Source organism: Gopherus evgoodei, chromosome 11 (assembly GCF_007399415.2).
Source record: "Gopherus evgoodei ecotype Sinaloan lineage chromosome 11, rGopEvg1_v1.p, whole genome shotgun sequence".
NCBI lineage: Eukaryota > Metazoa > Chordata > Testudines > Testudinidae > Gopherus > Gopherus evgoodei.
In genome coordinates this window covers 9,897,709-9,920,383 of record NC_044332.1, presented here as the reverse complement: position 1 = coordinate 9,920,383, position 22,675 = coordinate 9,897,709, and the positions used below count along the sequence as shown (strand labels likewise).

Here is a 22,675-nt window from a genome sequence, read left to right as displayed (position 1 = left end):
ACTGGATCTATCCTCGGGGAGGCTAGCTCCTGCTGACCATGCTGTGTGTGCCAGGGCTTGTGCAGATTTGCCATGCTTGGGGCTAATCTCATTGCCTGACATTGGTATTTTTTTTTGTCATTAGCACGTCAGTGGAGGCTGTGAAGGCTCTTTTCTCCATGCCCGGATACTGGAAGGAATTTGCCAGTATCCAGTTTCAGCAGGGTTGGGACATGATAGCCTCCCGCAATTACTACTCGCACGGTGTTGGCATGATTGCAAGGTAGGAGCCCAAAGTTTCCGTATGAAATACTCCTCTGTTCCAGGCTGCCATCTCAGCCCAGCAACTAGAGAGGAACTCTCTCTCCCCTTTGATAACCACAAGGGACTTTCTGTTCCATGTTCCAGAGCCATGATCGAGTTTGAGAACCCTCAGCTCCCTGCAGTTTTCAGAGAGGCCATCACCATTCTCCAGAGTGAGAAGGAGGAGGAGCAGAGAAATATCGCCATAACTTTCTGCACTGAGGTGAGATTCAGTAGTTGACAGGCCCAAGTGGACTTTCTGGAGAGCAGCTCAGGCCAGTAAGCTCTGGGCACATTGTCAGCAGCTCAGCAGCCTTACAGCCAGCTAGCTCCTCTCCACACATGGATGGTCGTGGGGCATGGCACAGAGAGGGAGGGAGAGACAGGGTGAGATCGCTCCTGGCTGGGTGTGCCGAGATGGGATCATGTGACAAGAGGAGATGTTTCTCCGGTGCCCCAAGGCCATGCTTCTCTCCTCACCTTTTCCTGGGATTCTGCTTTTCTTCTGCCCCAGGGGTCGCTCCATGGCACTCAGTGGGGCCTGGAGATTCCCCTTTCCCGGGGGGGTTTATTTGTGACTTGTGCATGAGTCTAAGTTCTGGGAACGAACCAACTGAAAGAGCAGCACCTGGCTCCCTACACGCCAGAGACTTTATATGGGAATAAGTGGTCATTTGGTAAAGATGACTGTCCAGGGAACAGACCCCACAGGAAGACCTCTGCTCCTGAACCCGATGCTGATTTGGCTCTTTCCAGTTGCTCCAGAGTCCTTCCATTGAGACGATACTGACAAAATCAGAGCTCCAGGCACAGCTCATGGAATGGACCCAAGACAAAAATCCCATCGTACGTCAGCTCAGTCAGCGAGGCCTTGGCAGTATTGTGCTCCAGCCAGGAAAGGTAAGAAGCGTGGATTGCCCGGGGGACTGAGGAAGCCGATGTCTATCGCATAGCTCAGAAGGGAGAGCGAGATCCCCACACAAGCCTTCTTGTTTAACACACACAGCACTCAAATGTTGGAGGTGCTTTACTGAGCAAATCAAGGCACGACGTGGTCCCTGCTCCCGGGAGCTGACCCGTGACTGCAGATGTGATGCAGTGGGGTAGGCGGGTGAGCAAAGACAAAGGTTACAGTAAGCAGCTGGCACAGAGTGTCAGGAGAATGACTTTGTGCCCTGCTGGGGGGGCTGTGCCAGCTGTGGTTTCTCATAGGTGGGAGTGGGATGGGGCAGCATATGTCCCAGGCTGTCGCCCAGCATAGTAATGAGCTGCCTTCTTCATTGCTGCAGGTGCAATCGTTACGGGCCCAGCTGCCAGCGATCATGGACATGTTCTGTGACAGGGATGGATGGCGTGTCATAGGGGCCATGCATCAAGCGGGAGACATCATCTACCTCCTGGATGGGGAGGGGCTTGGCTCCATCTCCCAGGACATTGCAGTCTGCCTTCGCCCCTTCATTGACGACGTAAGGCTGGGAAACACAGGAGAACCCCATTCGCTCCCTCCGCCTGTCTCTGGTGCCCTTGTCTCTCCCTCCCCATTCCCCTGCCTCCCACCCCTCAGCCCTGCCATGGAGCCTCCAAGGGGTGCCCCCGCCATGGGGGGGGGGAATCTCCTGCTCAGCCACCTCCCTGTCACAGCTCCTCTCCACAAACCTCAGCCTCAGCGCCATGCTCCCAGCCCCTGCTGCCGCCTGGCCTGGGAGAGAGAGGCCTGGCACTGGGCAGACGACCAGCTGTCTGGAGAACACCGGCTCCCAAAGAGGTGGAGATTCCCAGCAGGAAAGAGGTGGGTTGGGAATGGCCCGGCTCTCAGGGGCACCGAAGAGCAAAAGAACTGCTGTGTTCTGTAGCAGCAGCTCCTGAAAGGCTCCAGCAGCTGCTCCTCCCCTTCCCCAGACCCGTCACCAGCAGCCTTCCCTCCCTCTCCCCTAAGCTTCTAGGGGTCTAGGATTCTGTGCTCTCCAGACAGACACTGTGTCTAGGACACCATGGGGCTGCACTGCTCTGCACAGTATCTCAGGCCCCGTTCTGCACAAGATGTCTATGGCGCTGGCCTGGTGGCCTCACTGCTCCCGCCAGCCAAGTCAGTTAACACGGGGGAACGGCAGCAGCGTGCGGATTAGGACTGTCGCGTTATGCTCTGATCCTGCCTGGCTTTAACCGGGCGTCCCCCCTCCCTGGGTGTCATTGCCAGGAGAGGGGCAGTGTGCGCGCCGCTGCCATTTCACTGCTTGGCAACGTGGTGAGCAGCGTGAAGGACCCGGAAAAACCCGTCGTGCAGCAGGAAATGATCCACTGCTTGCTCCCGCTGCTGCTGCACCTTGAAGACCAGGATGAGAGTGTGACACTGGTAAGTGCCACGGTCATTATTTCCTTAAGGGCAAAGAGCCAGAAACCCTGGGACCCCACTCCATTAATGGCCAGAGCCCCTTGCCCAAGCAGAGTCTTCTCCTCTCTGCTTCCCTCCATGCTGGAGCCTAGTGCCTCCCCCATTCTCACAGCACACAGCACAGTTGGGAAGAAAAGCTTCTTCTGGGAAAGAGCCCTGACCCCCTCCTGCAAAGACAGGCCTCAGGCCTTTGGGCTGCTGCATCCACAGCTTCACAACAAAGGCAGCAAAAGAAAAAGGAGCATAGATCTGTAAGTGCCCTTCGGTTCAGGGAGCTGATATCTGCCCACAGCCCTCTGGAAAGTGGGTGCAGCTGCCCTGACTTCTTCCCTGGAGCTCCTGAGAGACCTTCTCCAGGCCCAGCTTCCCAGCATTCACCGGATGTTGCCCTCTCTCGTTGGGCCAACTGGGATGTGGAGGGAAGCCCTTTGGTCCGACTCTTTGGGATCCCAAAGCTGACTCACGCTCTCATGCAGTCTCTTTGCGCCTAAGGACTGAGCTGTGGAGATCTCTTATGAATCTTTCCAGGACCATCCATAGAGGGGCACAGGGCCTGGGACACCACCACCTACTCTGCCCTAAGCCCCACCCCCACTCCATCCCTTCCCCCAAGACCCACCCCACCTCTTCCCACCCCTGCTCCGCCCCCTGCCCCATCTCTATTCCTCCCCTTCCCCCAAGACCCCACCCCCTCATTTCCCGAATGACGCTGGGAGCTGGTGAGGTGGGGCATAGCATAGCGGGGCTGGGAGTACTGCCGCTGGCCCCGGCATGGACCAGGTCCTGCGTCCCCTGAAGTGCAGGGCCCTGGGGAACCGCCCCAAACCATCCAAAGACAGGACGGCTCTGGCTCTTTCCAGCCAATTCCCTCTCCTGAGCACACTCCTCTGTACGACAAATGACAGGAATCTCTACTAGCAGGAAAAGCAGGAGAACAAGGGACGGGGAAGGTTCCATGTCCCTCAGACTGTCCCTCTCTCAGTGAGAACCCTCTTGGTCTCACCTTCTCTTGCAGAGATGCAAACTGACGCTCTTCCGCTGCGCAGTGTTTCTCAGGTGGGCTCATTTGAGGACGCTGTTCCGCAGCATGGCCTGGGATGGCTCCACACAGCTCCTGAAGTGTGCCTGGAAGTGCTTGGTAGGTCAATACCTTCTGCCTTGAGAGTGGTGAATGGGGACTTGAGGGAGACCTTTCTAACCCTACACCCTGAGTATCCATTCGCTTCCGTCGGGTGGCAGGACTCTATTCCGGGCTCTCTGCTGGTTCATTTCTGCAGGAGTTACAATCTCTTCACATTTTTGAAATTTTTCTCCACAACTGTCAGACCTGCAAACTTTTGTCTGTTAAAATGACAGCTGAGGTTCTGGAGAACACGATAGTAACTCCAGAGAGCTGCTGCTGTGGCACATGGGCTCATACTGCCTGTTGCCATGCCCTGGCTCTTTGCTTTGGCTTCTCTGGACTAGTCCCTGTGGGAAGAACATGTCATTTGTATATTGTGCGTTTCTTCCTCCTTTCTTCCTAGATGCAGAACAACAAGAGCCACATCCCCAAATTCCTGTTCCAGGCCTTAGAGTACCTGGAAAGCTCACAGACAACAATCAGACATTCTGCAGCCCTCTTCATTGGTATGCAGAGCAACTTTACTTGAGCTTTTCTGAACTGCTTCCTGCAAACCCTTTTCTAGACTGCTGCTTTCTTCCCTCCGACAGCCCCAGAATATTCTGAAAGTGTGTGAGAGAGAGAGAGAGAGAGAGAGAGAGTGTGTGTGTGTGTGTGTGTGTGTGTGTGTGTGTGTGTGTGTGAGAGAGAGAGAGAGAGAGAGAGAGAGAGAGAGAGAGAGAGAGAGAGAGAGAGAGAGAGAGAGAGAATTAACATGACTTCCAAGATGAAGAGAGCAACTTAGCTGCATCGACTGCACAAACTTCCCTTGCCCACAATTCCTCTTTGGCTGCGCCCGGGGGAAACCAGCATGATGTGAATTCAATCTCCTTTGGAAATCAGTCTCTCGGTGACTTCTGGGCTTCTGATGCTTTATCTAATGTGCTTTGTGAACAGATGTAAGGAATGTATTTAATTTCCCAAGGGCTGTCTTGGGGGAATGGCTGCATCTTTAGCAGTTTTCAGCGAAAGATTTGAAAAGTAATGAGATTAATTGTCTGTCTAGGAAATACTATCCACCATTACTGTGATTTGTTGTCTGAAAGAGTGAATGAAGATGGCATCTCCCGCCTGTATGAAGGTAAGGAAATACCTCTGTATGTTAGGGCCTCTGTGGGAAGTAGAGGGATGCAGCACAGGGCCTGAACACAGCTTTGAATGTGTCCCTCTCTGTCTAAGGAAAAAGGATGGTCACGCGAGCTTTCATCGAGGTGCCACAATATGGGTACGGGAGCAGGGGAATTCCATCCCTAGCTCCTGGAATAGACGTAGCCTTAGAGCGTTGCGGGGAGACTGTCCTCATAGAGGTCAGAACGTCTCCAAAGGAAGGCCGGACAGAACTGAAAAGGGCTGTTGTTATTCTTAAGGGTGATGATGACGACAATTACCCTCTGTAGGGAAAGATTCATCACTTGCCCTCCCTGTAATGGAGAGATTTCAGGGCAGGGAACCACTCAGAACTTGGTGATCAGCTCATAGGAAATCCCCTGAGTGCACATTGGAAACATCTTTCCCTGGGACCTCTTAAGGAACGAAGGCACAAGGCCACAAAGGATTTCAGTAGACGTTAGGAGTCTAAATCCCTTTGTGGATCTGTGCGTAAATGTTGGATGATTTAACACCTCTGCTGCTGTCACTTTTCTGTTCCATCTCAAGAACAGTTGCCCCCCACCTGCCCGTGTTTTAGTGTGTGGACGTGTGTATGCTGCGGGAGGGGGAAGTTATGCACAGAATGAGGCCTCCTCTCTGTCCAGGGCTATTTTGGGAGTAGTGGAGTTGTTGTTTTTATGCCCCCAGACTCTTGGGTAGCTAATATCATGTGGCAATGGCCATCTGAAGGGGAGGTTTCCTAGGCACCAGTCACATCAGCACCATGGGGTTTTCAACCTGTTTCCTCTTTCTTTCAGCTTTTCAGGAAGTGCCTTTGACATCTGACAGGACCACAGGGCGCATCCTCAACAGACATTACAAATGGCTGCAGAAGCTTGGAAATCTCGTGTCAGGTTCCGCATTCGACTAGGGAACCGGGACCGACACAGAAGACCTCTCTGTCCTGCTATGGTACGTGCAACAGCATCTTTGGAACAGGGACTGAACAATGAGGTGGATTTTGGTAGATGACAGAAAATGATGTAGGTCAGTGAGGCGTAGAGAAGACTTTGAAGAAGTTGAAAGGGATCTGATAAAGCCCTGTGACTGGGCAGCACAATGGCAGATGAAAACCAGAGCTGACAAAAGCAGGGCCGTACGCATGGAGAGCAGTGAGGTGAACGACTCCTACATATCGCTGGTGTCGGACACCAAAGCACAGATGGTTGGGCCCAGTGGCTGGAGCAGGGGTGGTGCGGCCTAGTGGTCGGGGTGGTGGAGGTCAAGCTGAGGGTTGGAGCCGGAATCAGGAGTCAAGAGCGGGATTGGAACAGGCTAGGAGCAGGGCCAGGGTGGGACTAATGATTCCCGGCCAATGGGAGCAGCGGGAGGCGGAGCCTACAGGCAAGAGCAGCTCGCGGGACAGAGGTTCCCGGTGCGGTGCTCGTCGCGGAGTCGCGGCTGGAGGGGAGAGGAACGGCAGCGCGCGGACCCGCCTCACCCCACCCCAGCCAGGCAGAGCCGGCCCGGCTGGAATGCAGCACACAGGGGCTTTAGCGGCTGCACCACGGGGCCCCCCTTAGCCCTACTCCTTTCTTGAGTGCATCACTGCCCCACTTCTGCCCCAGCCCCACAAATGGTTACAGGGCAGAACCCTGAAGCTGAGCTCTGAAATCTCTCTCACTGTAGTGAAGTTACTGCAGAGTCAGGACAGCCCCACCTTTGGGCTCCATGTCTGACATCTCACCCCACTGCACAGAGCCCTACATTCACAGAGCTTCTCGCATGTGATTCCCTCAGTCGTCAGAGCCAGGCGGAGAGGAGAAAGTCTCCCCAACTCCCTTTATCCATTGCCAGCCCACAGGGTAGCGGAGGTGGCGGGGGGTTGGGTGCTCTCTTGAAGCAATGCCAGCTCTCAGGGAAGTGGCAAATGAGCATTACCAAAGTGCAGTGGTTTGGGGCTGTGGAAAACTACCCTGCCTGAAGGTTTTGTTCTTCTGATTTGTGTTCCTGCCCTTTCTCCCTCTTACAGACATCTAGAGGCTAACAGGAGCCAGCCGAGCCCACCACCGATCACATCTCTTGGGAGACGCCAAAGCAGCTGTTGCATGGGAAGGAGGAGAGAGAAGAGGCAGAGCAGGATGTGCTGGGGTGCACCAGCCACACACAACCCCACAGTCTAGGCGGAGGAAGCCAAGCCCCTCCCCAGCCCTGCTGGACATGCTGCAGCTGGAGCACTAGTGTGAAAGGGAGCAGCTCAGCTCAATCTAGGCAGATGCGGAAAATGGAGGATGCACATTGTCGGCTCCAGTCCAGGAGCAGCTGAAGCCCCTGACTGCAGAGCTCTGAGGTGCTGAGACCCAGCCCCATCCCCATCCAGACGTGCAAGGGAGCTCGGAGTCTCTGGGAGTTTCCCACGCCGGGAGCCCAGAGACCTCCAGCCCATGGCCTAGAGACATCTCATAGGAAGGAACCTGGGAGAACTAGCCATTGTCATGCTGAGTGACGTCAGATATTCTGGTTGGATCCCCACTGACTCAGTGCCAAAGACATTGGCCATGGACAAGGCCCTTGGCTAGGACCCAGGGGAGTAAGGAGGGCCCGGGTCCCCCTGCCCTGGCCGCCATCCATCCTTGGGTGGCAGCCCACCTCCCCAATGTGCCACTAGACTGCACAGCCCCAAGAGGAGGGGAGGCCATCTTGTCTCTGAACTCTCAGCCAGACAGCTGAAGGGCAGTGATATTGACTCTGGCCGTTGGGCCACACAGCCCCGCCGGAGAGGGCGGCCGCACGGACTCTGGTCGTTGGGCCGCACAGCCCCGCCGGAGAGGGTGGCCGCACGGACTCTGGTCGTTGGGCCGCACAGCCCTGAGTGGGAGGGCGGCCGCACGGACTCTGGTCTCTGGGCCACACAGCCCCGCCAGAGAGAGCGGCCACACAGACTCTGGTCTCCGAGCCACACAGCCCTGATGGAGAGGGCGGCTGCATGGACTCTGGTCTCTGGTTCACACAGCCCCGCCAGAGAGAGCGGCCGCAAGGACTCTGGTCTCTGGTTCACACAGCCCCAATGGAGAGGGCGGCCCCACGGACTCTGGTCGTTGGGCCGCACAGCGCCGATGGAGAGGGCGGCTACACGGACTCTGGTCGTTGGGCCACACAGCGCCGATGGAGAGAGTGGCCACATGGACTCTGGTTCACACAGCCGCAATGGAGAGGGCGGCCCCACGGACTCTGGTCGTTGGGCCACACAGCCCCGATGGAGAGGGCGGCCACACGGACTCTGGTCGTTGGGCCATACAGCCCCGAAGGAGAGGGCGGCCACACGGACTCTGGTCATTGGGCCACACAGCTCTGAGTGGGAGGGCAGCCATTTTGACTCTGGCCATTAGGCCAAATCACCCTGAGGCTAAGGGCAGTTATTTGGTTCCAGCCATGGGACCTCATCCCTTCACCCCTAAGGCATCACTCATCTGTCACCATGAGACCAACCCCATGAAATGAGACTTTCGGGGTCAAGATGCAAACATGAGCGGAAGCAAGGAGTGGCATGTGACCCCTCTAAGAGCTCCTCCCACTCCTCCACCAATCTGGGGGTGTTTTATCACCATCGATCTGCCTCAGGAATGGATTTGAGCAATGGGGGAAAGTTCTGGGGCAGTGTGACCCATCTGGAAGTGGGTCATGTGACCCCCTCGAGAACTCCTCCCAGTTGGGGTGGGTCTCACCCCCTTAGGGCCAACCAGAGAGCGGATTTCACCAAATAGGGTAAGTGCCGTGGTGGGGTGACCTGCCTGTAAGGGGAGCCCATCACCCCTCCATGAAATCGGTCAGGGTTTCACACTCACCCCTTAGGCCATCCGAGAAGGGAAACGTACCGATCGGAATAGGTAGTGCCCGAAGGCCTAGGCCAGAAGCCGCCGATCTCTGGAGCTCCATGTTTGCGTGGCTGGCAGCATCGTCCTGGATGTCGCAACCCAATACTGCACGAAGAGGCCAACTCGGTCCAAGGATGAGTTTTGTGGAAATCACAGCCTAGACCTTCGGGCTATATCTGTTCTGATTGGTACATGTTTCCCTTCTGAGATGGCCTAAGGTGGGAGTGAAACCGTCGCCAACTGCTAGAGGGTGGTGTGAGGACTTTTTAGAGGGATCATGGGAACGGGCTGTGGGCAGGTCACTCTGCTATGCCACTTCCTTGTTTGGTCAAATCCCCTCTCAGGGTGGTCCTACAGGGCTGACGCCCACTTCAATTGGTAGAGGACAGACAGGACCAGTGCAACTATTTAGGTGACCTAGGCAGTCGCCTAGGGTGCTAGGATTTGGGGGGCGCATTTTCTTCAGCAGCGTCCGCAGCGGCCGTATCTTCAGCCTCCCCGGTCACCACCGGCATTTAGGCGGAGGAAGCTGGGGCAGGGGAGTGCGGGGAGGACCGCCTGCAGCAAATAAAGGGGGGGCGGCACCCAGGGGAACTCCCCGCCCCAGTTCACCCCTGCCCCGCCTTCTCCCCGAGCATGCCGTGGCTGCTTCACTTCTCCCGCCTCCCATCCTTGCGGCGCTAATCAGCTTAGGAGCCACAAGCCTGGGAGACGGGAGAAGTGAAGCAGCGACGGCGTGCTTGGGGTGGAGGCAGAGCAGGGGTGAGCTGGGGCATGGGGGGTGCCTCAGGGCAGAGGGTGCGGGGTGGGGAGCTGCTGTGGGGGGGGTGCCTCACGGCTTAGGTGGGAGCAGCGCCTCAGGGCGGAGGTCGGGGAAGGGGGACGGCACAAGGTAGAAGTTTTGCCTAGGGCACGAAACATCCTTGCACTGGCCCTGAGGACAGAGGGAGGAGTTCTCAGAGGGGATATACAACCCCCTTCTGGATGGGTCACCCTGTCCCGGAACATCCCCCGATTGGTCAAATCCACTCTCTGGGTGTGTAAAATGCTGCTGGCCTATGCCAAATTTTAGTAAAAGAAGGGATGAAAGGCCTTGACGTTTTGGGTTATCTATAGGGGGCCATCCTGGACTTGGGAAAAGAATGTGGTGACCTTTTGCCATTTGCTGTATTATTTTGGGTTGGGAAGCACACTCCCACGCACGGATTGAATCCGCGTAGACAGGGTCTAACATCCAGGCAGAGACGACGCAAAGAGGGATAGGGAGGTCTTTTAGCTAGGTCTACTCACCCGTTTCTGCGTCCAGCATCGACGTCCGTCCCTGACACCCAATGTCAAGAGAGCAGCAGCCGTCCATCGCTGCCCCTGCATGAGTAGAGAGAGAACATCAACATTACCTCATGGGTGTAACTGTTTGTGAGATTGGAGCATTTCCAGAGTTAAAGTTTTGTTAATCTGCCCCTTCTCTGTCCTGGCTTAGCCCCCTTCCCCATAGGAAATAAAGTCTTGTCTGTGTGGTTGCCACTGCGTGGCCTTATTCTCTCGTGCTAAGGGAAGCTCCGATAGACGGGCTTTACAAAGGGGACCAGGTGGAAAGAATTTACTGTGAGAATCCCCACATCTTCTGAATGGGGTTTGAATTCTGCCCTCTTTAAAGGAAGGAAAAATCCTTACAGGTGATCCTACGGGGCTGAAACCCACTGTGATTACTTAGTAATCGGTGCTATTCACCACCATGTTTGTGAGCCTTCGTATCACAGGGAAGTAGCCCATTCAGCATTATGAATCTTCTGATTTCAAATGGACACTTGTGAACGAAGAAGGACAAGTTTTCAAATCCAAAGTGCACAGAGATTGTATGGACACTGAACGTATTGAGTGTGATGCTTTTATCTTTAATCTGGTCATTAAACAAAGCCAAAGGAGCAGAGTTGGGAGGCCAGGCACTGACTTCCCCACGATCATTCCTCTCCTACTAATTCCCATTACAAATCTCTTGTCAAGGAAGAGCCTGAGGAAGTGTGATCCGTGGAACTACCCAGAGCACCAGAGAAATCAGGGCCCTGAGCTGAGAAAACACAAGCCTCAACCAGGTCACATTCATTCACTGTCCTCAGCACAGAAACCCCGGAAGCACCTGAGGATTACTTGAAAGGTTTGGAGAGGGTTGCCTCTGCAGAGCTAAGGATGAAGCCTATTACAGCTGGTAAATCAATGACAGAGTAGGCACGAGATGGAAAGATACAGGGACACAAATTCTCTGGTTAAGTCGAGCATGTTTCCAAAATCTGACCCGTTGCCTGGCACGATGGCAGAGCTTGTGTTATGGCGACGATCTAGGAGTTTTGTCCCTTTAGCCATGGTGCACACAGAAGATGATGGTTTAACAAAGTGACTGACAAGTGGGGGTGGTGGACGACTTCCCCGATGACATGCTTATTGGGAATTAATTTTTTATGTGGCTAAGGGTGTGGGTGTGGTCACCTGCAGCCAAAATGCATCTTTGTGTTGAGATCCCAGGGAGAAGGGGGGAAATCCCAGAAGCTACTAGGAGAGACAGAGAAAATCTCTCTGACACCCCGGCAGTAGAGAGAAGTGGCGTGTCTCCAGCACCACAGGGGGGTGCCAAGATGAACTCCTGCCGTGCAGCAGAAGGCAGCCTGCCCACTGCCCTCAGAGACAAAGGGGTCGAAGAGGCACCTCTCACTGAACAAGTTGTTCCAATTATTCACAGCCAGAGTTGTGCAGGTGTGAAAGCATAGACCTGGACCTAGAGAGCACCAGGGATGGTGGCTTAGAGGGGGCCCCAGGAAGGAAAACAGGGAAAGGCCTTTTGAAGAAGATGGAAAAGGTCTAGGAACGCTCCAGTGGGAGAGAATCAAAGCCTTGAGCAACCCTCTCAGCAGGTGAGCGTGTCCAGCAGCACCCTGGGGAAGTCATGTTGTTAGCACAGGAACGTCCCCATGCTGGTCACTTGGGGATGGACGCCCCACCCAGAGGGGCTGACTCAACCTCTCCCTACCCCCCAACACTCCCCCAACCCACCAGCCTGGAACTCAGCCTCAGGGAGTGAACTGTGCAGCTGCCCTTTCAGAGGAAAGCAGTCACACAGCCAACCCCTCAGGGACACGCGGTGGTGGCAGACGGGCTCTCCTTCCAGGGCCCAGGGCATATGACTGGGCCAAAAGAAATCTGATGAGGTTCAACAAGGACAAGTGCAGAGTCCTGCACTTAGGAAAGAAGAATCCCATGTACCGCGACAAACTGGGGACTGACTGGCTAGGCAGCAGTTCTGCAGAAAGGGACCTGGGAATTACAATGCATGAGAAGCTGGTTATGAGTCAGCAGTGTGCCCTTGTTTCCAAGAAGGTTAATGGAATATTGGGCTGCATTAGTAGGAGCACTGCCAGCAGATTCAGGGAAGTGATTATTCCCCTCTATTCGGCACTGGTGAGCCCACACTTGGAGTACTGCATCCAGTTTTGGGCCCCACACTACAGAAAGGCTATGGACAAATTGGAGAGTCCAGTGGAAGGAAACAAAAATGTTTACGGGGGGCTGGAGCACATGATCTATGAGGAGAGGCTGAGGGAACTGGGCTTATTTAGTCTGCAGAAGAGAAGAGTGAAGGGGGATTTGATAGCAGCCTTCAACTACCTGAAGGGGGTGTCCAAAGAGAATGGAGTTCGGCTGTTCTCAGTTGTGGCAGATGACAGAACAAGGAGCAATGGTCTCAAGTTGCAGTGGGGAAGATCTGAGTTGGATATTAGGAAGCACTATTTCACTAGGAGTGTGGTGAAGCACTGGATTGGGTTACCTGGGAAGTTTTTGAGGCCCAGCTTGACAAAGTCCTGGCTGGGATGATTTAGTTGGGGTTGATCCTACTTTGAGCAAGGGGTTGGACTAGATGATCTCCTGAGGTCTCTTCCAACTCTATTCTTCTATGATCCTAAGTCAGTCTCCGGAGGGTTGGAGAAGAAAATGTCAAACATGAGAGCAGGCAGGGAATTCCCACTGAACCTCAAAGCACAGAGTGACCTGTCCAATCTTATAGCCCTGGTTCCAGCTATTCAGAAAAAATTGCTTCTGGGTTTTTTCTAGGCTAGTTCAGAGCATTTGTAGATGGGTTGTTTGGGTTTTTTCTCTCTCTTTCTTTTAATATAATGATGGTAAAACTTTTGTAACTAATACAGCCAAATAATGAGATGAATAGTGAAGCAGGTTTAGCTACTTCATAAGAAAATGGGTAAATTTATTTCCCTGATTTTGAGTCTTAAAAGATTTTCTGAGATTTCAATTTATGAATGTGCAAGTGTTTTATTGCCCATCCTGAACTGTGGGTTTTCTCTCTTGGTGAAGGCTGTTTGGTCACATACTTTGATATTAGCTTAGTTTGACAGGATGTAGCTCAGATTTGTTGAGGACTCCATGAGACAAGCAATCATTTGCCTGAAGAGCCTTTTTTCAATTTTATTTTACGTCAACCTTTGTCTAACCCCATGTCATGAGATTGTTTGAACAATGGCAATTATTGATTCTCTCAGCAGAAACACTGAGCATGCAGCTGGATTCTCACACTGAGACGCAGAGACTCAGACAGGGAATGAAGTTACTGCCTGATGCCTGCAGAGATGTGAGACAGTCAGGAGTGGGGGAAGAACTGGGGGGCTGCCGGGTTTGCTCTTCAGAGCTAGACAGCTGAGACTGAGAACTGTGAGCTCCCTCCATCAGAGCCAGAGAGAGACTCGAACTGGCCTATGAGTGTCCTGTGAACACCCCCCAAACTCTAAAGGACCAGGAATGACCCCCCAAGAAGAATAATGGGGGAGAGGCAGAGTCTCCCAATTGCTATGATGACAATGCTAGGCACAGGCAAGTGAGCCAGGGATATCAACAGAGGCAACAGAGATAAGGAGCCCTAAAGCCCGGCTCATCCCCTCTCCCCCCTACATCCACCTCACTGTCCTGGGTGGGGATGAGTCTCTCTCTGCCCCACTCCCCCCACACTGTATCCCTTCAGCCTGAGCTCTGTGGGTTTCCTGCTCGTGGAGCGTCTGCTCTGACTGAACAGTCATTGGTCCTGTTGCTAGCAGGATTCTTGTTGACACAGTAGCAGCCAGAGGCTGCAGGGCCGTCCTGAGCTATTTTGGTGCCCTACAGGGAGGCTGTGTGGGGCTCTGCCCCAGGCCTCCGCGGGGGGGTAGGGGGTGGGGGCTGTTTGGGGCTCTGCCCTAGGCCTCCGCAGGGGGCGGGGACTGTGTGGGGCTCTGCCCCAGGCCTCCATGGGAGACGGGGTCTGGCCAATTTCTGTGGGAAGTGGAGTGACCTGGCCCCAGCCTGCCCTGCTCCCCTGGCTCCCAGGCTTGGGGACGTCGGGAACCGCCCCCCAGTACTCACGGGCGGTGCGGCTGGGAGTTGGGGAGTGGGAAAGGCTGGAGCCAGGTCTCTCTACTTATGGGTGAGGGCAGCCCGACCACTTCTGGAGTCCTCAGGTGAGTGTGGGCAGAGCAGGGGCGGGGGCCTGGGGAAGAGCCAGAGCAGGGGCTAGAGCAGCACGCAGCTGCGCAGGGCACCAGGAAATGTGGTACCCCAAATTTCCTGGTGCCCCACACAGCCGTGTACTTTGCGTATGGGTAAGAACGGCCCTGAGAGGCTGCACCCAAGACTGAGGCTCTATTGCGCTCGGTGCTGTATCAGACACACACACAGCGTGAGACACAGCTCCTAGGGGAAGGAGCTTCGAGTCTAACCGTACAGAGCAGATGCAAGGAGGAGTGTGTGGTGTCAGGAGTGTCTCGTGATTAAGGCCGTGCTTGTAAACCAAGTTTTCAGCTTCCAATACATGTGAAAAAACAACAGCAGAGTTTTCTTCCTTCAAGTAACAGCACTTACACTTACAGTGCAGAACAAGTAGCCTGAGTTCCCTGTAAGCTGCACAGCCGCGCAGCCACCCAGCAGCCTCCTTAGCGCTGCATGGGCAGTCAGACACCCCATCTGGGGGCCTGCCATGGCCGGGGAGGGGCACCCTTCCCTGAGCCCCAATCTATCCCGGCCTCCATCCTGCCTGAACCCAGCTGTGCCTGAGCTGCCCTTGCCCAGACCTGAACCTAGCCCTGGCCTTGCCAAGGAGAGGCGCCTATACTGTGGCCCCAGCCCTGCAGCTGATACGGGGTGGGGTGAGGTGCCTCTCCCTCCCCAGCCTAGGTGCTGCTGCAGGGAGAGACAGCTGGGAAGAGTCCTCTCTCCCGGCCCAAGCACCCTCCTGCACCATTGGAATCCCCCACCCAGGCCTGGGACACTCATTTCCAGCTCTAATGAGTTGGACAGAGGATCAAACTGATACTAAGTGCAGAGACTCTTGGGAGGGGGTGGGACAAAATACAGGCAGATAAACTCCACTGTGCCTCAGACATAGGCCAGCGCTGTTGGAGTCAGCAGATACAGTGATGGTGATGGGAAGGAGGGAATCCCTCCGACTAGCCGAGGCTGAAATGGTACGTCTGTCCCACTCCTGCTCCTCCTTGTTATATGGAAATGTAGTTTAAATAAGGAAAATGGTAAAAAAGAAAAATACCCACTGCCCAGCACAACCTGTACCAGCGTCAGAAGAACTGGGAAGAAGACATTTTGTCAGCAAAGATGGAACTTGGTGACTAACAATCGCTCTGCTACTGGGGTCTCAGTATAAACGTGATGCTCAGGGATTGTCAAGACCAAGAAAATGGGTGTCCATGAGGACAGGCCAAAGGGGAGGATGCCAGCTAACCTCAACCCCTGTGCCTGGGCGATGTCAGCACTGCAAACAGAGTGGTGTGTTTACATCAGGATAGCTACCTCGAGCACGTCGACTCCAAGGGAAATCTTAGAGCAGAAGACAAAACCCAGGTCTATTTTCATTCTGTGAGGCTACTTGTGGTCACCCCAATTTCCCCCACCTGGGGCTGATGGAAACTCCTTGCCAGGAGGGGAGACACTCCCATGATGACTCACAGGAGAAAGGAGTTGGGAGTAAGGAGCATGGGATCCACCCCAGATAAGGGTGACCTGTAAAAGGCATGAGGGGGTGACACACAAGGCAGCTGAGCGAACACAGTGACACAAATGGTGTAAGTATCAGAGGGGTAGCCGTGTTAGTCTGGATCTGTAAAAGCAGCAGAGTCCTGTGGCACCTTATAGACTAACAGACGTTTTGGAGCATGAGCTTTCATGGGTGAATACCCACTTCGTCAGAGGCATGTAGTGGAAATTTCCAGGGGCAGGTATATATAGCAGGCAAGCTAGAGATAATGAGGTAGTTCAATCAGGGAGGATGAGGCCCTGTTCTAGCAGTTGAGGTGTGAAAACCAAGGGAGGAGAAACTGGTTCTGTAATTGGCAAGCCATTCACAGTCTTTGTTTAATTCTGAGCTGATGGTGTCAAATTTGCAGATGATCTGAAGCTCAGCAGTTTCTCTTTGAAGTCTGGTCCTGAAGTTTTTTTGCTGCAGGATGGCCACCTTAAGGTCTACTATAGTGTGGCCAGGGAGGATGAAGTGTTCTCCTACAGGTTTTTGTATGTTGCCATTCTTAATATCTGATTTGTGTCCGTTTATCCTTTTCCGTAGTGACTGTCCATTTTGGCCGATGTACATAGCAGAGGGGCATTGCTGGCATATGATGGCATATATTACATTGATGGACATGCAGGTGAATGAACGGGTGATGGTGTGGCTGATATGGTTAGGTCCTGTCATGGTGTCAGTGGTGCAAACAGCCCAAACAAATGGTGCAAACAGCCCAAAAGGTCACTATGTGGGAATTAGCAAATGTGTTTTTTTTAAAAAGTCTCTTCTCCGCCCTACACAGAGTTTCTATGCTGTCTCTCTCTCCTGTGAACACTCTGATGTCTTTGAAGGGGTGGGCCCCGGGTGAAACTTTTCCCGCACTCAGAGCATCTATAAGGTCTCTCTCCCATGTGAATTCTCTGATGCACAATGAGGTCTGAGCTCACACTGAAGTCTTTCCTGCACTCACAGCACTGAAAGGGTCTCTCTCCCGTATGGCTGCCTGATGTGTCATTAGGGCTGATTTCTGTTTGAACAGTTTCCCACACTCACAGCACTCAGAGGGGCGCTCTCCCATGTGGATCCTCTGATGTGTATTGAGGGCTGCTGTTAATTTTAGTTTACATGTTTGCCAAACTATTCTGTATGAAAGTTAAAATAAGTTGGGTAACTCAAAAGGCCATTTTGTTTTGGTAAAAGGACCAGGCGACCTCCACTGGGGGTCAGGTTCCTGGTCCTCAGTACCTAGAAAAGGCAGGAAAGTGGGAAGAGCTGGAATCTGACCTTGCCCAGCAACAGCTCCCTACAGAGACCAATGAGGGGAGGGGCTGGGGCACTGCCTCTTGAGCTGTCAGAGGTGCAGGTGGCTGCTCTCTCTCCTGGTGCGGTACAATCTTGGCACTGGCTATGGGCCTGCAATAGCTACTTACTAATTAAGTTGAGGTTGGTTGGTTGCTGTTTTGGGAAAGCAAACTGGCATACACGGCCCTGGTCCGGTTAGTTAGATCATCAATTGTTCACTCGGGACGACGCAAAGCGGGTTAGGGTGGGAGTTAAGATAGGGCTACGTACCTGTCTGTTTCATCTGTCGTCCACGGTCGGTGTTCAACTCTGGCTTCTGTCATCTGGATCCTGCAACCCCTTCATCGCTGATGTCTGTAAAGGTAGAAGAACATCTTGAACTATAAGTGCATGCCTGTTCCTGTGTGTTGTTCCGAATCTCCAGAATCATTAATCCATTCCCCTTTCCCTTCCTTCCTCTCCCCTTAGCAAATAAAGTGTTGTTGTTTATTTTATAGTTGTGTGTGTGTGGAGTTCATTAAAGTCAGCTCTGACAGATGGTCTTAAAAGGGGGACTCCGCGGGAGATAAACTGTAAGGATCCCCGCGCTTTTCGGATCAGATCAGCTGAGAGAGATAAAAATCCTTACACTTGTTGAACCTGATCAGATTTCTTTTGGCCCAGTCCTTCCTGAGAGTGGGAAGGGGCTTGGACAGCAGCTTAAAGCCACATCTCCCCAGGGCAGCACCACACAGTGTGCAGCGCAGGAGGCACATTTCAGTTCGTTTCTCTTTGTGCAACTTAACCCAGAGGTTCTCAGCCCTGTGAATGAGACTGTGGAATTACCCAGCCCGTGGGAAAGGTCGTGAGTGTAAAATATTCCCAGGGTTGTTCCATCCCTGTGGACCATCTGCCTCTGGAGGGCGGGGATGGAATCAGGACCTTTCACTGCCAGGCCTCTGCTTACCGCCAGGCCCAGGTCAGCCGTGATCCAGTATAAACAGTGACTTCCAATGAGCCTTAGCCCACCGACTGCTGCTAACGGGCCAGGCGGAAAGGCCTCAATTTACAACAACGGCCTAATTCTGGGTACCTCAGTTTCTCTCTTTGAACTACAGGACTGCAGGGAATTTGTTCCAGCTGCATCCACAGCTGCACCTGGAGTCCGTGGGCCCTGCAGGTGTCCAGCCCCTCAGAGAACCAGCCCCCGCGCACTTACAGGTGTCCAGCCCCTGGGCACTGCAGGTCTCCAGCCCCTGGGCACTTAAAGGCAGGATCCCAAATTTGGACCCTACATCAAGAGACATTCTTGAAATCTGGCCCCAGCCCACCACTGTGCTCTGGCTCCCATGCTGGCTAGTGTGGGCCAAAGGGGCTGTAGGGAAGGTGTAAAGCTCTCCCCCACCCTGGGAAATTCCTCCAACACAGGTGCCACTTGTGCCTCCCCCCAGCAGCTGCAGGCACAAGGAGTGTTTGGGCGGGGGGGGGGCATGGACAGGCTGGAGGGGGAGGGGGTGGAGCAGGGCTAAAGGGGTGTGGCCAGGATGAAGCTGCACCTCAGTCTTATACCCTGGCAAAGCCCCTAACATCATTAAAACGGGTGCAGCACTTTACTCAGCTGAGCTGCAACCTCTGTATTAAGCATGTAGTTAAAGTGCTGCAGCGTCGTACCCAGGGAACTAGCTGCATCGGCAGCAGCATCTCTGCTCAGCCGTTTCCCCAGTACAGCTGAATTCCCTCCTTCTCCCAGACGGCTGCTTTCCCGGCTCCTGCCCCAGGCCCCCACGGGCTGTTCCCAGATCCCCTCCTGCAGTGGACTGGACACGTGGCCTGAGAGCCCTGGACACTGGAGTTCTCTGTTCATCCCACACCATGGACCCTGCAGGAGCGCTAGTGCAAGCTCCCCTCACCCGCTGCCCTTGACCATTGGGTCGCAGCCCCCAGCTGGGGGAGAGGAGCTTATTCTCTGTGGACCAATGAGTCCCTGGTCTCTCTGCTGGGACTCACAGACAGGGAGAAAATTGATGCAGGCCTTGCAGGGCTGGTGCTTCCATTTAGGCGCACCAGGATTTGGGGGGGGGCAGCATTTTGCCGCCCTCGGTGGCAATTCGGCGGTGGGGGGTCCTTCCACGCTCCAGGTCTTCGGCAGCAATTCTGCGGCGGGTCCTTCCCTCACTCCAGGACCTGCCGCTGAAGTGCCCCAAAGACCAGGAGCGCTGAAGGACCCCCGCCTAGGGCACCAAAAACTCTGGTGCCGCTCCTGAGGCCTTGCTGGGTCTGGTTGTGTGTGACGGGGTCATCTACCCCACTAGGGCCCAGGCCGAGATCCCAGAACATTCCACCCCAGCCTCTGACCCGCAACCAGATGGACTTTCAGCCTCTGTCCCTGTGGTGTGGGGAGGCATTGGGTCATTGCCCCAGGGGAGCTGCTGGGCGAGGGAGGCGATTCACCTGCTCACAGACCCAGTGGGCTAGTTTTACTCTGGTTATTATAATTGAAAAGCCATGGAAGATGGGAGAGATTCCAGCAGACTGGAAAAGGGCAAATGTAGTTCCCATCTATAAAAAGGGAAATAAGGACAAGCCAGGCAGTTTCAGACCAGTCAGCTGAACTTCTGTGCCAGGAAAGATAATGGAGCAAAGAATTAAGGAATCCATCTGAAAACATCTAGAAGATAAGCATGGATGCTTCTACCCAGATCCTGGTGTGGTTTTGCAGAGACTGTGATTTGCTATTCCCACTTACTGACATCCAGGGTGGGGGGCCATCCAATGTGAAAGGTGCCTGCTGGTGAAATCTCTCAGGCAGCAAGTGGGGGAGCTACAGGAGGAGGTGGCTAGGTTGAGAAGCATCCGAATCCAGGAGCAATTCCTGGACAGTGTCCATGTGGAGACAGCTGAGGTAGCTGTGCCAGGACACAGGACTGCTGACACACCACTGCTGGAGGAGGAGATGGCTCAGGGTGGACACTAGCAGCTGGTTACTTCTGCAGCAGGCAGTGCTCTACCCCTGCCCTGAACCCTTCCGCCGTGGTAAAAGGTAACCGTTATGCTAGTCTTGATACAGGAGAGAAGGAATCACTCCCTACAGCAGAGGAGGAGAAGACTCGTACCCCGAAGGCTGGGAGGTCTGCTGCCACCACTGCGAATAGGAAACATAGGGTAGTGGTGGTCAGAGACTCTCTTCTGAGGGGGACGGAGGCGCCCATCTGTCGCCTTGACATCCCATCTCAGGAGGTATGCTGCCTGCCGGGGTCCCGTCTCTGAAGTGTTACAAAGTTTGCAGATGACACGAAGCTGGGAGGGGTTGCCAGTGCTTTGGAGTATAGGATGAATCTTCAAAATGATCTGGACAAACTGGAAAAATAGTCTGAGGTAAATAGGATGAAATTCAATAAGGACAAATGCAAAGTGCTCCATGTAGGAAGGAACAATCAGTTGCACACATACATTGGTCCTCTGAACCTATAAACCAAGCCCCATCCTAAACCTTTCTGTTTAAAGCAGAGCAGAGCGGACCGGGAGCAGCAGACGGGAATTTGAGAGAGTTTGACAGAGGGAGGCTTACAATGGTGAGGAGGACCCGCAACACCTGTGCCAGCACTGCTTCTGTCTCCTCCACCTGCGCCTGTAGCCAGACAGAGTACCAAAGCATGGATGCTTTTACCCAGATTCTGGTGTGGGCTTGCAAAGACTGTAACTTGCAATTTCCACTTCCTGATATCCAGGCTGGGGGTGGCATCCAATGTGAAAGATGCCTGCTGGTGGAAGCTACAGGAGGAGGTGGCTAGGCTGAGGAACATCCGTATCCATGAGCAATTCCTGGACAGTATCCATGTGGAGACAGCTGACATAGCTGTCCCAGATCACAGGACTACTGACACACCAGTGGAGGAGGAGATGGCTCAGGGTGTATCTGACACACCAGTGGAGGAGGAGATGGCTCAGGGTGGACACAGCCAGCTGGTTACTTCTGGCAGCAGGCAGTGCTCCACCCCTGCTGCGAACCCTCCTGCTGTGGTAATAGATAACTGTTATGCTCTTCTTGATACAGGAGAGAAGGAATCACCCCCAACAGTTAAGGAGGCGAAGCCTCATACCCCTAAGGCTGGGAGGTCTGCTGCCACCACTGATAATAAGAAACGTAGGGTAGTGGTGGTTGGAGACTCTCTGCTGAGGGGGACGGAGACACCCATCTGTCACCCTGACCGTTCATCCCGGGAGGTATGCTGCCTGCCAGGGGCCCGTATCCGAGATGTTACAGAGGCATTGTCGAGGATTATCCGGCCTTCTGACTACTACCCCATGCTACTCATCCATGTGGGCACAAATGATACTGTGAGGTGTGACACTGAGCAGATCAAGAGTGGCTACAGGGCTCTGGGAGTACGGGTTAAGGAGTTTGGAGCGCAGGTGGTATTCTCTTCAATTCTTCCTGTCGAAGGTAGGGGCCCAGGCAGAGACAGATGCATTGTGGAGGTGAATGCCTGGCTGCTAAGATGGTGTCGCCAGGAGGGCTTTGGCTTCCTCGACCACGGGATGCTATTCGAGGAAGCACTGCTAGGCACAGATGGCGTTCACCTTTCGAGGAGAGGAAAGGCCTTATTTGCGCACAGACTGGCTAACCTAGTAAGGAGGGCTTTAAACTAGGTTTGGCGGGGACAGGTGAGCAAACCCCACAGGTAAGTGGGGAACAAGACCTGGGAGATGGGTTGGAAACAGGAGGGAGCACAGGCTATAATGGCAGAGAGAAAGGAGGGTCAGGGCAAAGCTGGGAGGCAAGATCAAACCAGTATCTTAGATGCCTATATACAAATGCAAGAAGTATGGGTAATAAGCAGGAAGAACTGGAAGTGCTAATAAATAAATACAACTATGACATTGTTGGCATTACTGAAACTTGGTGGGATAATACACACGACTGGAATGTTGGTGTGGATGGGTATAGTTTGCTCAGGAGGGATAGACAGGGGAAAAAGGGAGGAGGTGTTGCCTTATATATTAAAAATGTACACACATGGACTGAGGTGGAGATGGACATAGGAGATGGGAGTGTTGAGAGTCTCTGGGTTAGGCTAAAAGGGGTAAAAAACACGGGTGTTGTCATGCTGGGAGTCTACTACAGGCCACCTAATCAGGTGGAAGAGGTGGATGAGGCTTTTTTCAAACAACTAACAAAATCATCCAAAGCCCAAGATTTGGTGGTGATGGGGGACTTCAACTATCCAGATATATGTTGAGAAAATAACACCGTGAGGCACAGACTATCCAATAAGTTCCTGGACTGCATTGCAGACAACTTTTTATTTCAAAAAGATGAAAAAGCTACTGGGGGGAAGCTGTTCTAGACTTGATTTTAACAAATAGGGAAGAACTCGTTGAGAATTTGAAAGTAGAAGGAAGCTTGGGTGAAAGTGATCATGAAATAATAGAGTTTGCAATTCTAAGGAAGGGTAGAAGGGAATACAGCAAAATAGAGACAATGGATTTCAGGAAGGCGGATTTTGGTAAGCTCAGAGAGCTGATAGGTAAGGTCCCATGGGAATCAAGAC

The 22,675-nt window shown here is 53.6% G+C and overlaps 2 protein-coding genes across 2 annotated transcripts in view; one reads left to right on the top strand and one right to left on the bottom strand.

Moving 5' to 3' along the window:
• Positions 1 to 22,675, bottom strand: part of LOC115659454 (butyrophilin subfamily 1 member A1-like) — a 151,661-nt gene that overhangs the window by 68,108 nt on the left and 60,878 nt on the right. Inside the window, exons 2-3 of the mRNA XM_030579618.1 lie at positions 17,415 to 17,498; positions 10,091 to 10,165 (exon numbers count right to left, since the gene is read on the bottom strand). The gene's annotated coding sequence lies outside the window, so the exon portion shown is untranslated. The remainder of the gene's footprint in view (positions 1 to 10,090; positions 10,166 to 17,414; positions 17,499 to 22,675) is intronic.
• On the top strand, positions 3,752 to 8,710 carry LOC115659466 (maestro heat-like repeat family member 5). Its single transcript, XM_030579634.1, has 5 exons — positions 3,752 to 3,812; positions 4,201 to 4,303; positions 4,843 to 4,917; positions 5,744 to 5,897; positions 6,958 to 8,710. The coding sequence occupies exons 1-4, from the start codon at positions 3,762 to 3,764 to the stop codon at positions 5,854 to 5,856; spliced, it is 342 nt and encodes a 113-aa protein (XP_030435494.1). The 5' UTR covers positions 3,752 to 3,761; the 3' UTR covers positions 5,857 to 5,897; positions 6,958 to 8,710.

Coding starts and splice junctions, on each gene's coding strand:
- LOC115659466 (XM_030579634.1), top strand. CDS start 3,762: ATGGCCTGGGATGGCTCCACACAGCTCCTGAAGTGTGCCTGGAAGTGC. Junction 3,813..4,200: donor AGTGTGCCTGGAAGTGCTTG/GTAGGTCAATAC, acceptor CTTTCTTCCTAG/ATGCAGAACAACAAGAGCCA. Junction 4,918..5,743: donor CATCTCCCGCCTGTATGAAG/GTAAGGAAATAC, acceptor TCTTTCTTTCAG/CTTTTCAGGAAGTGCCTTTG.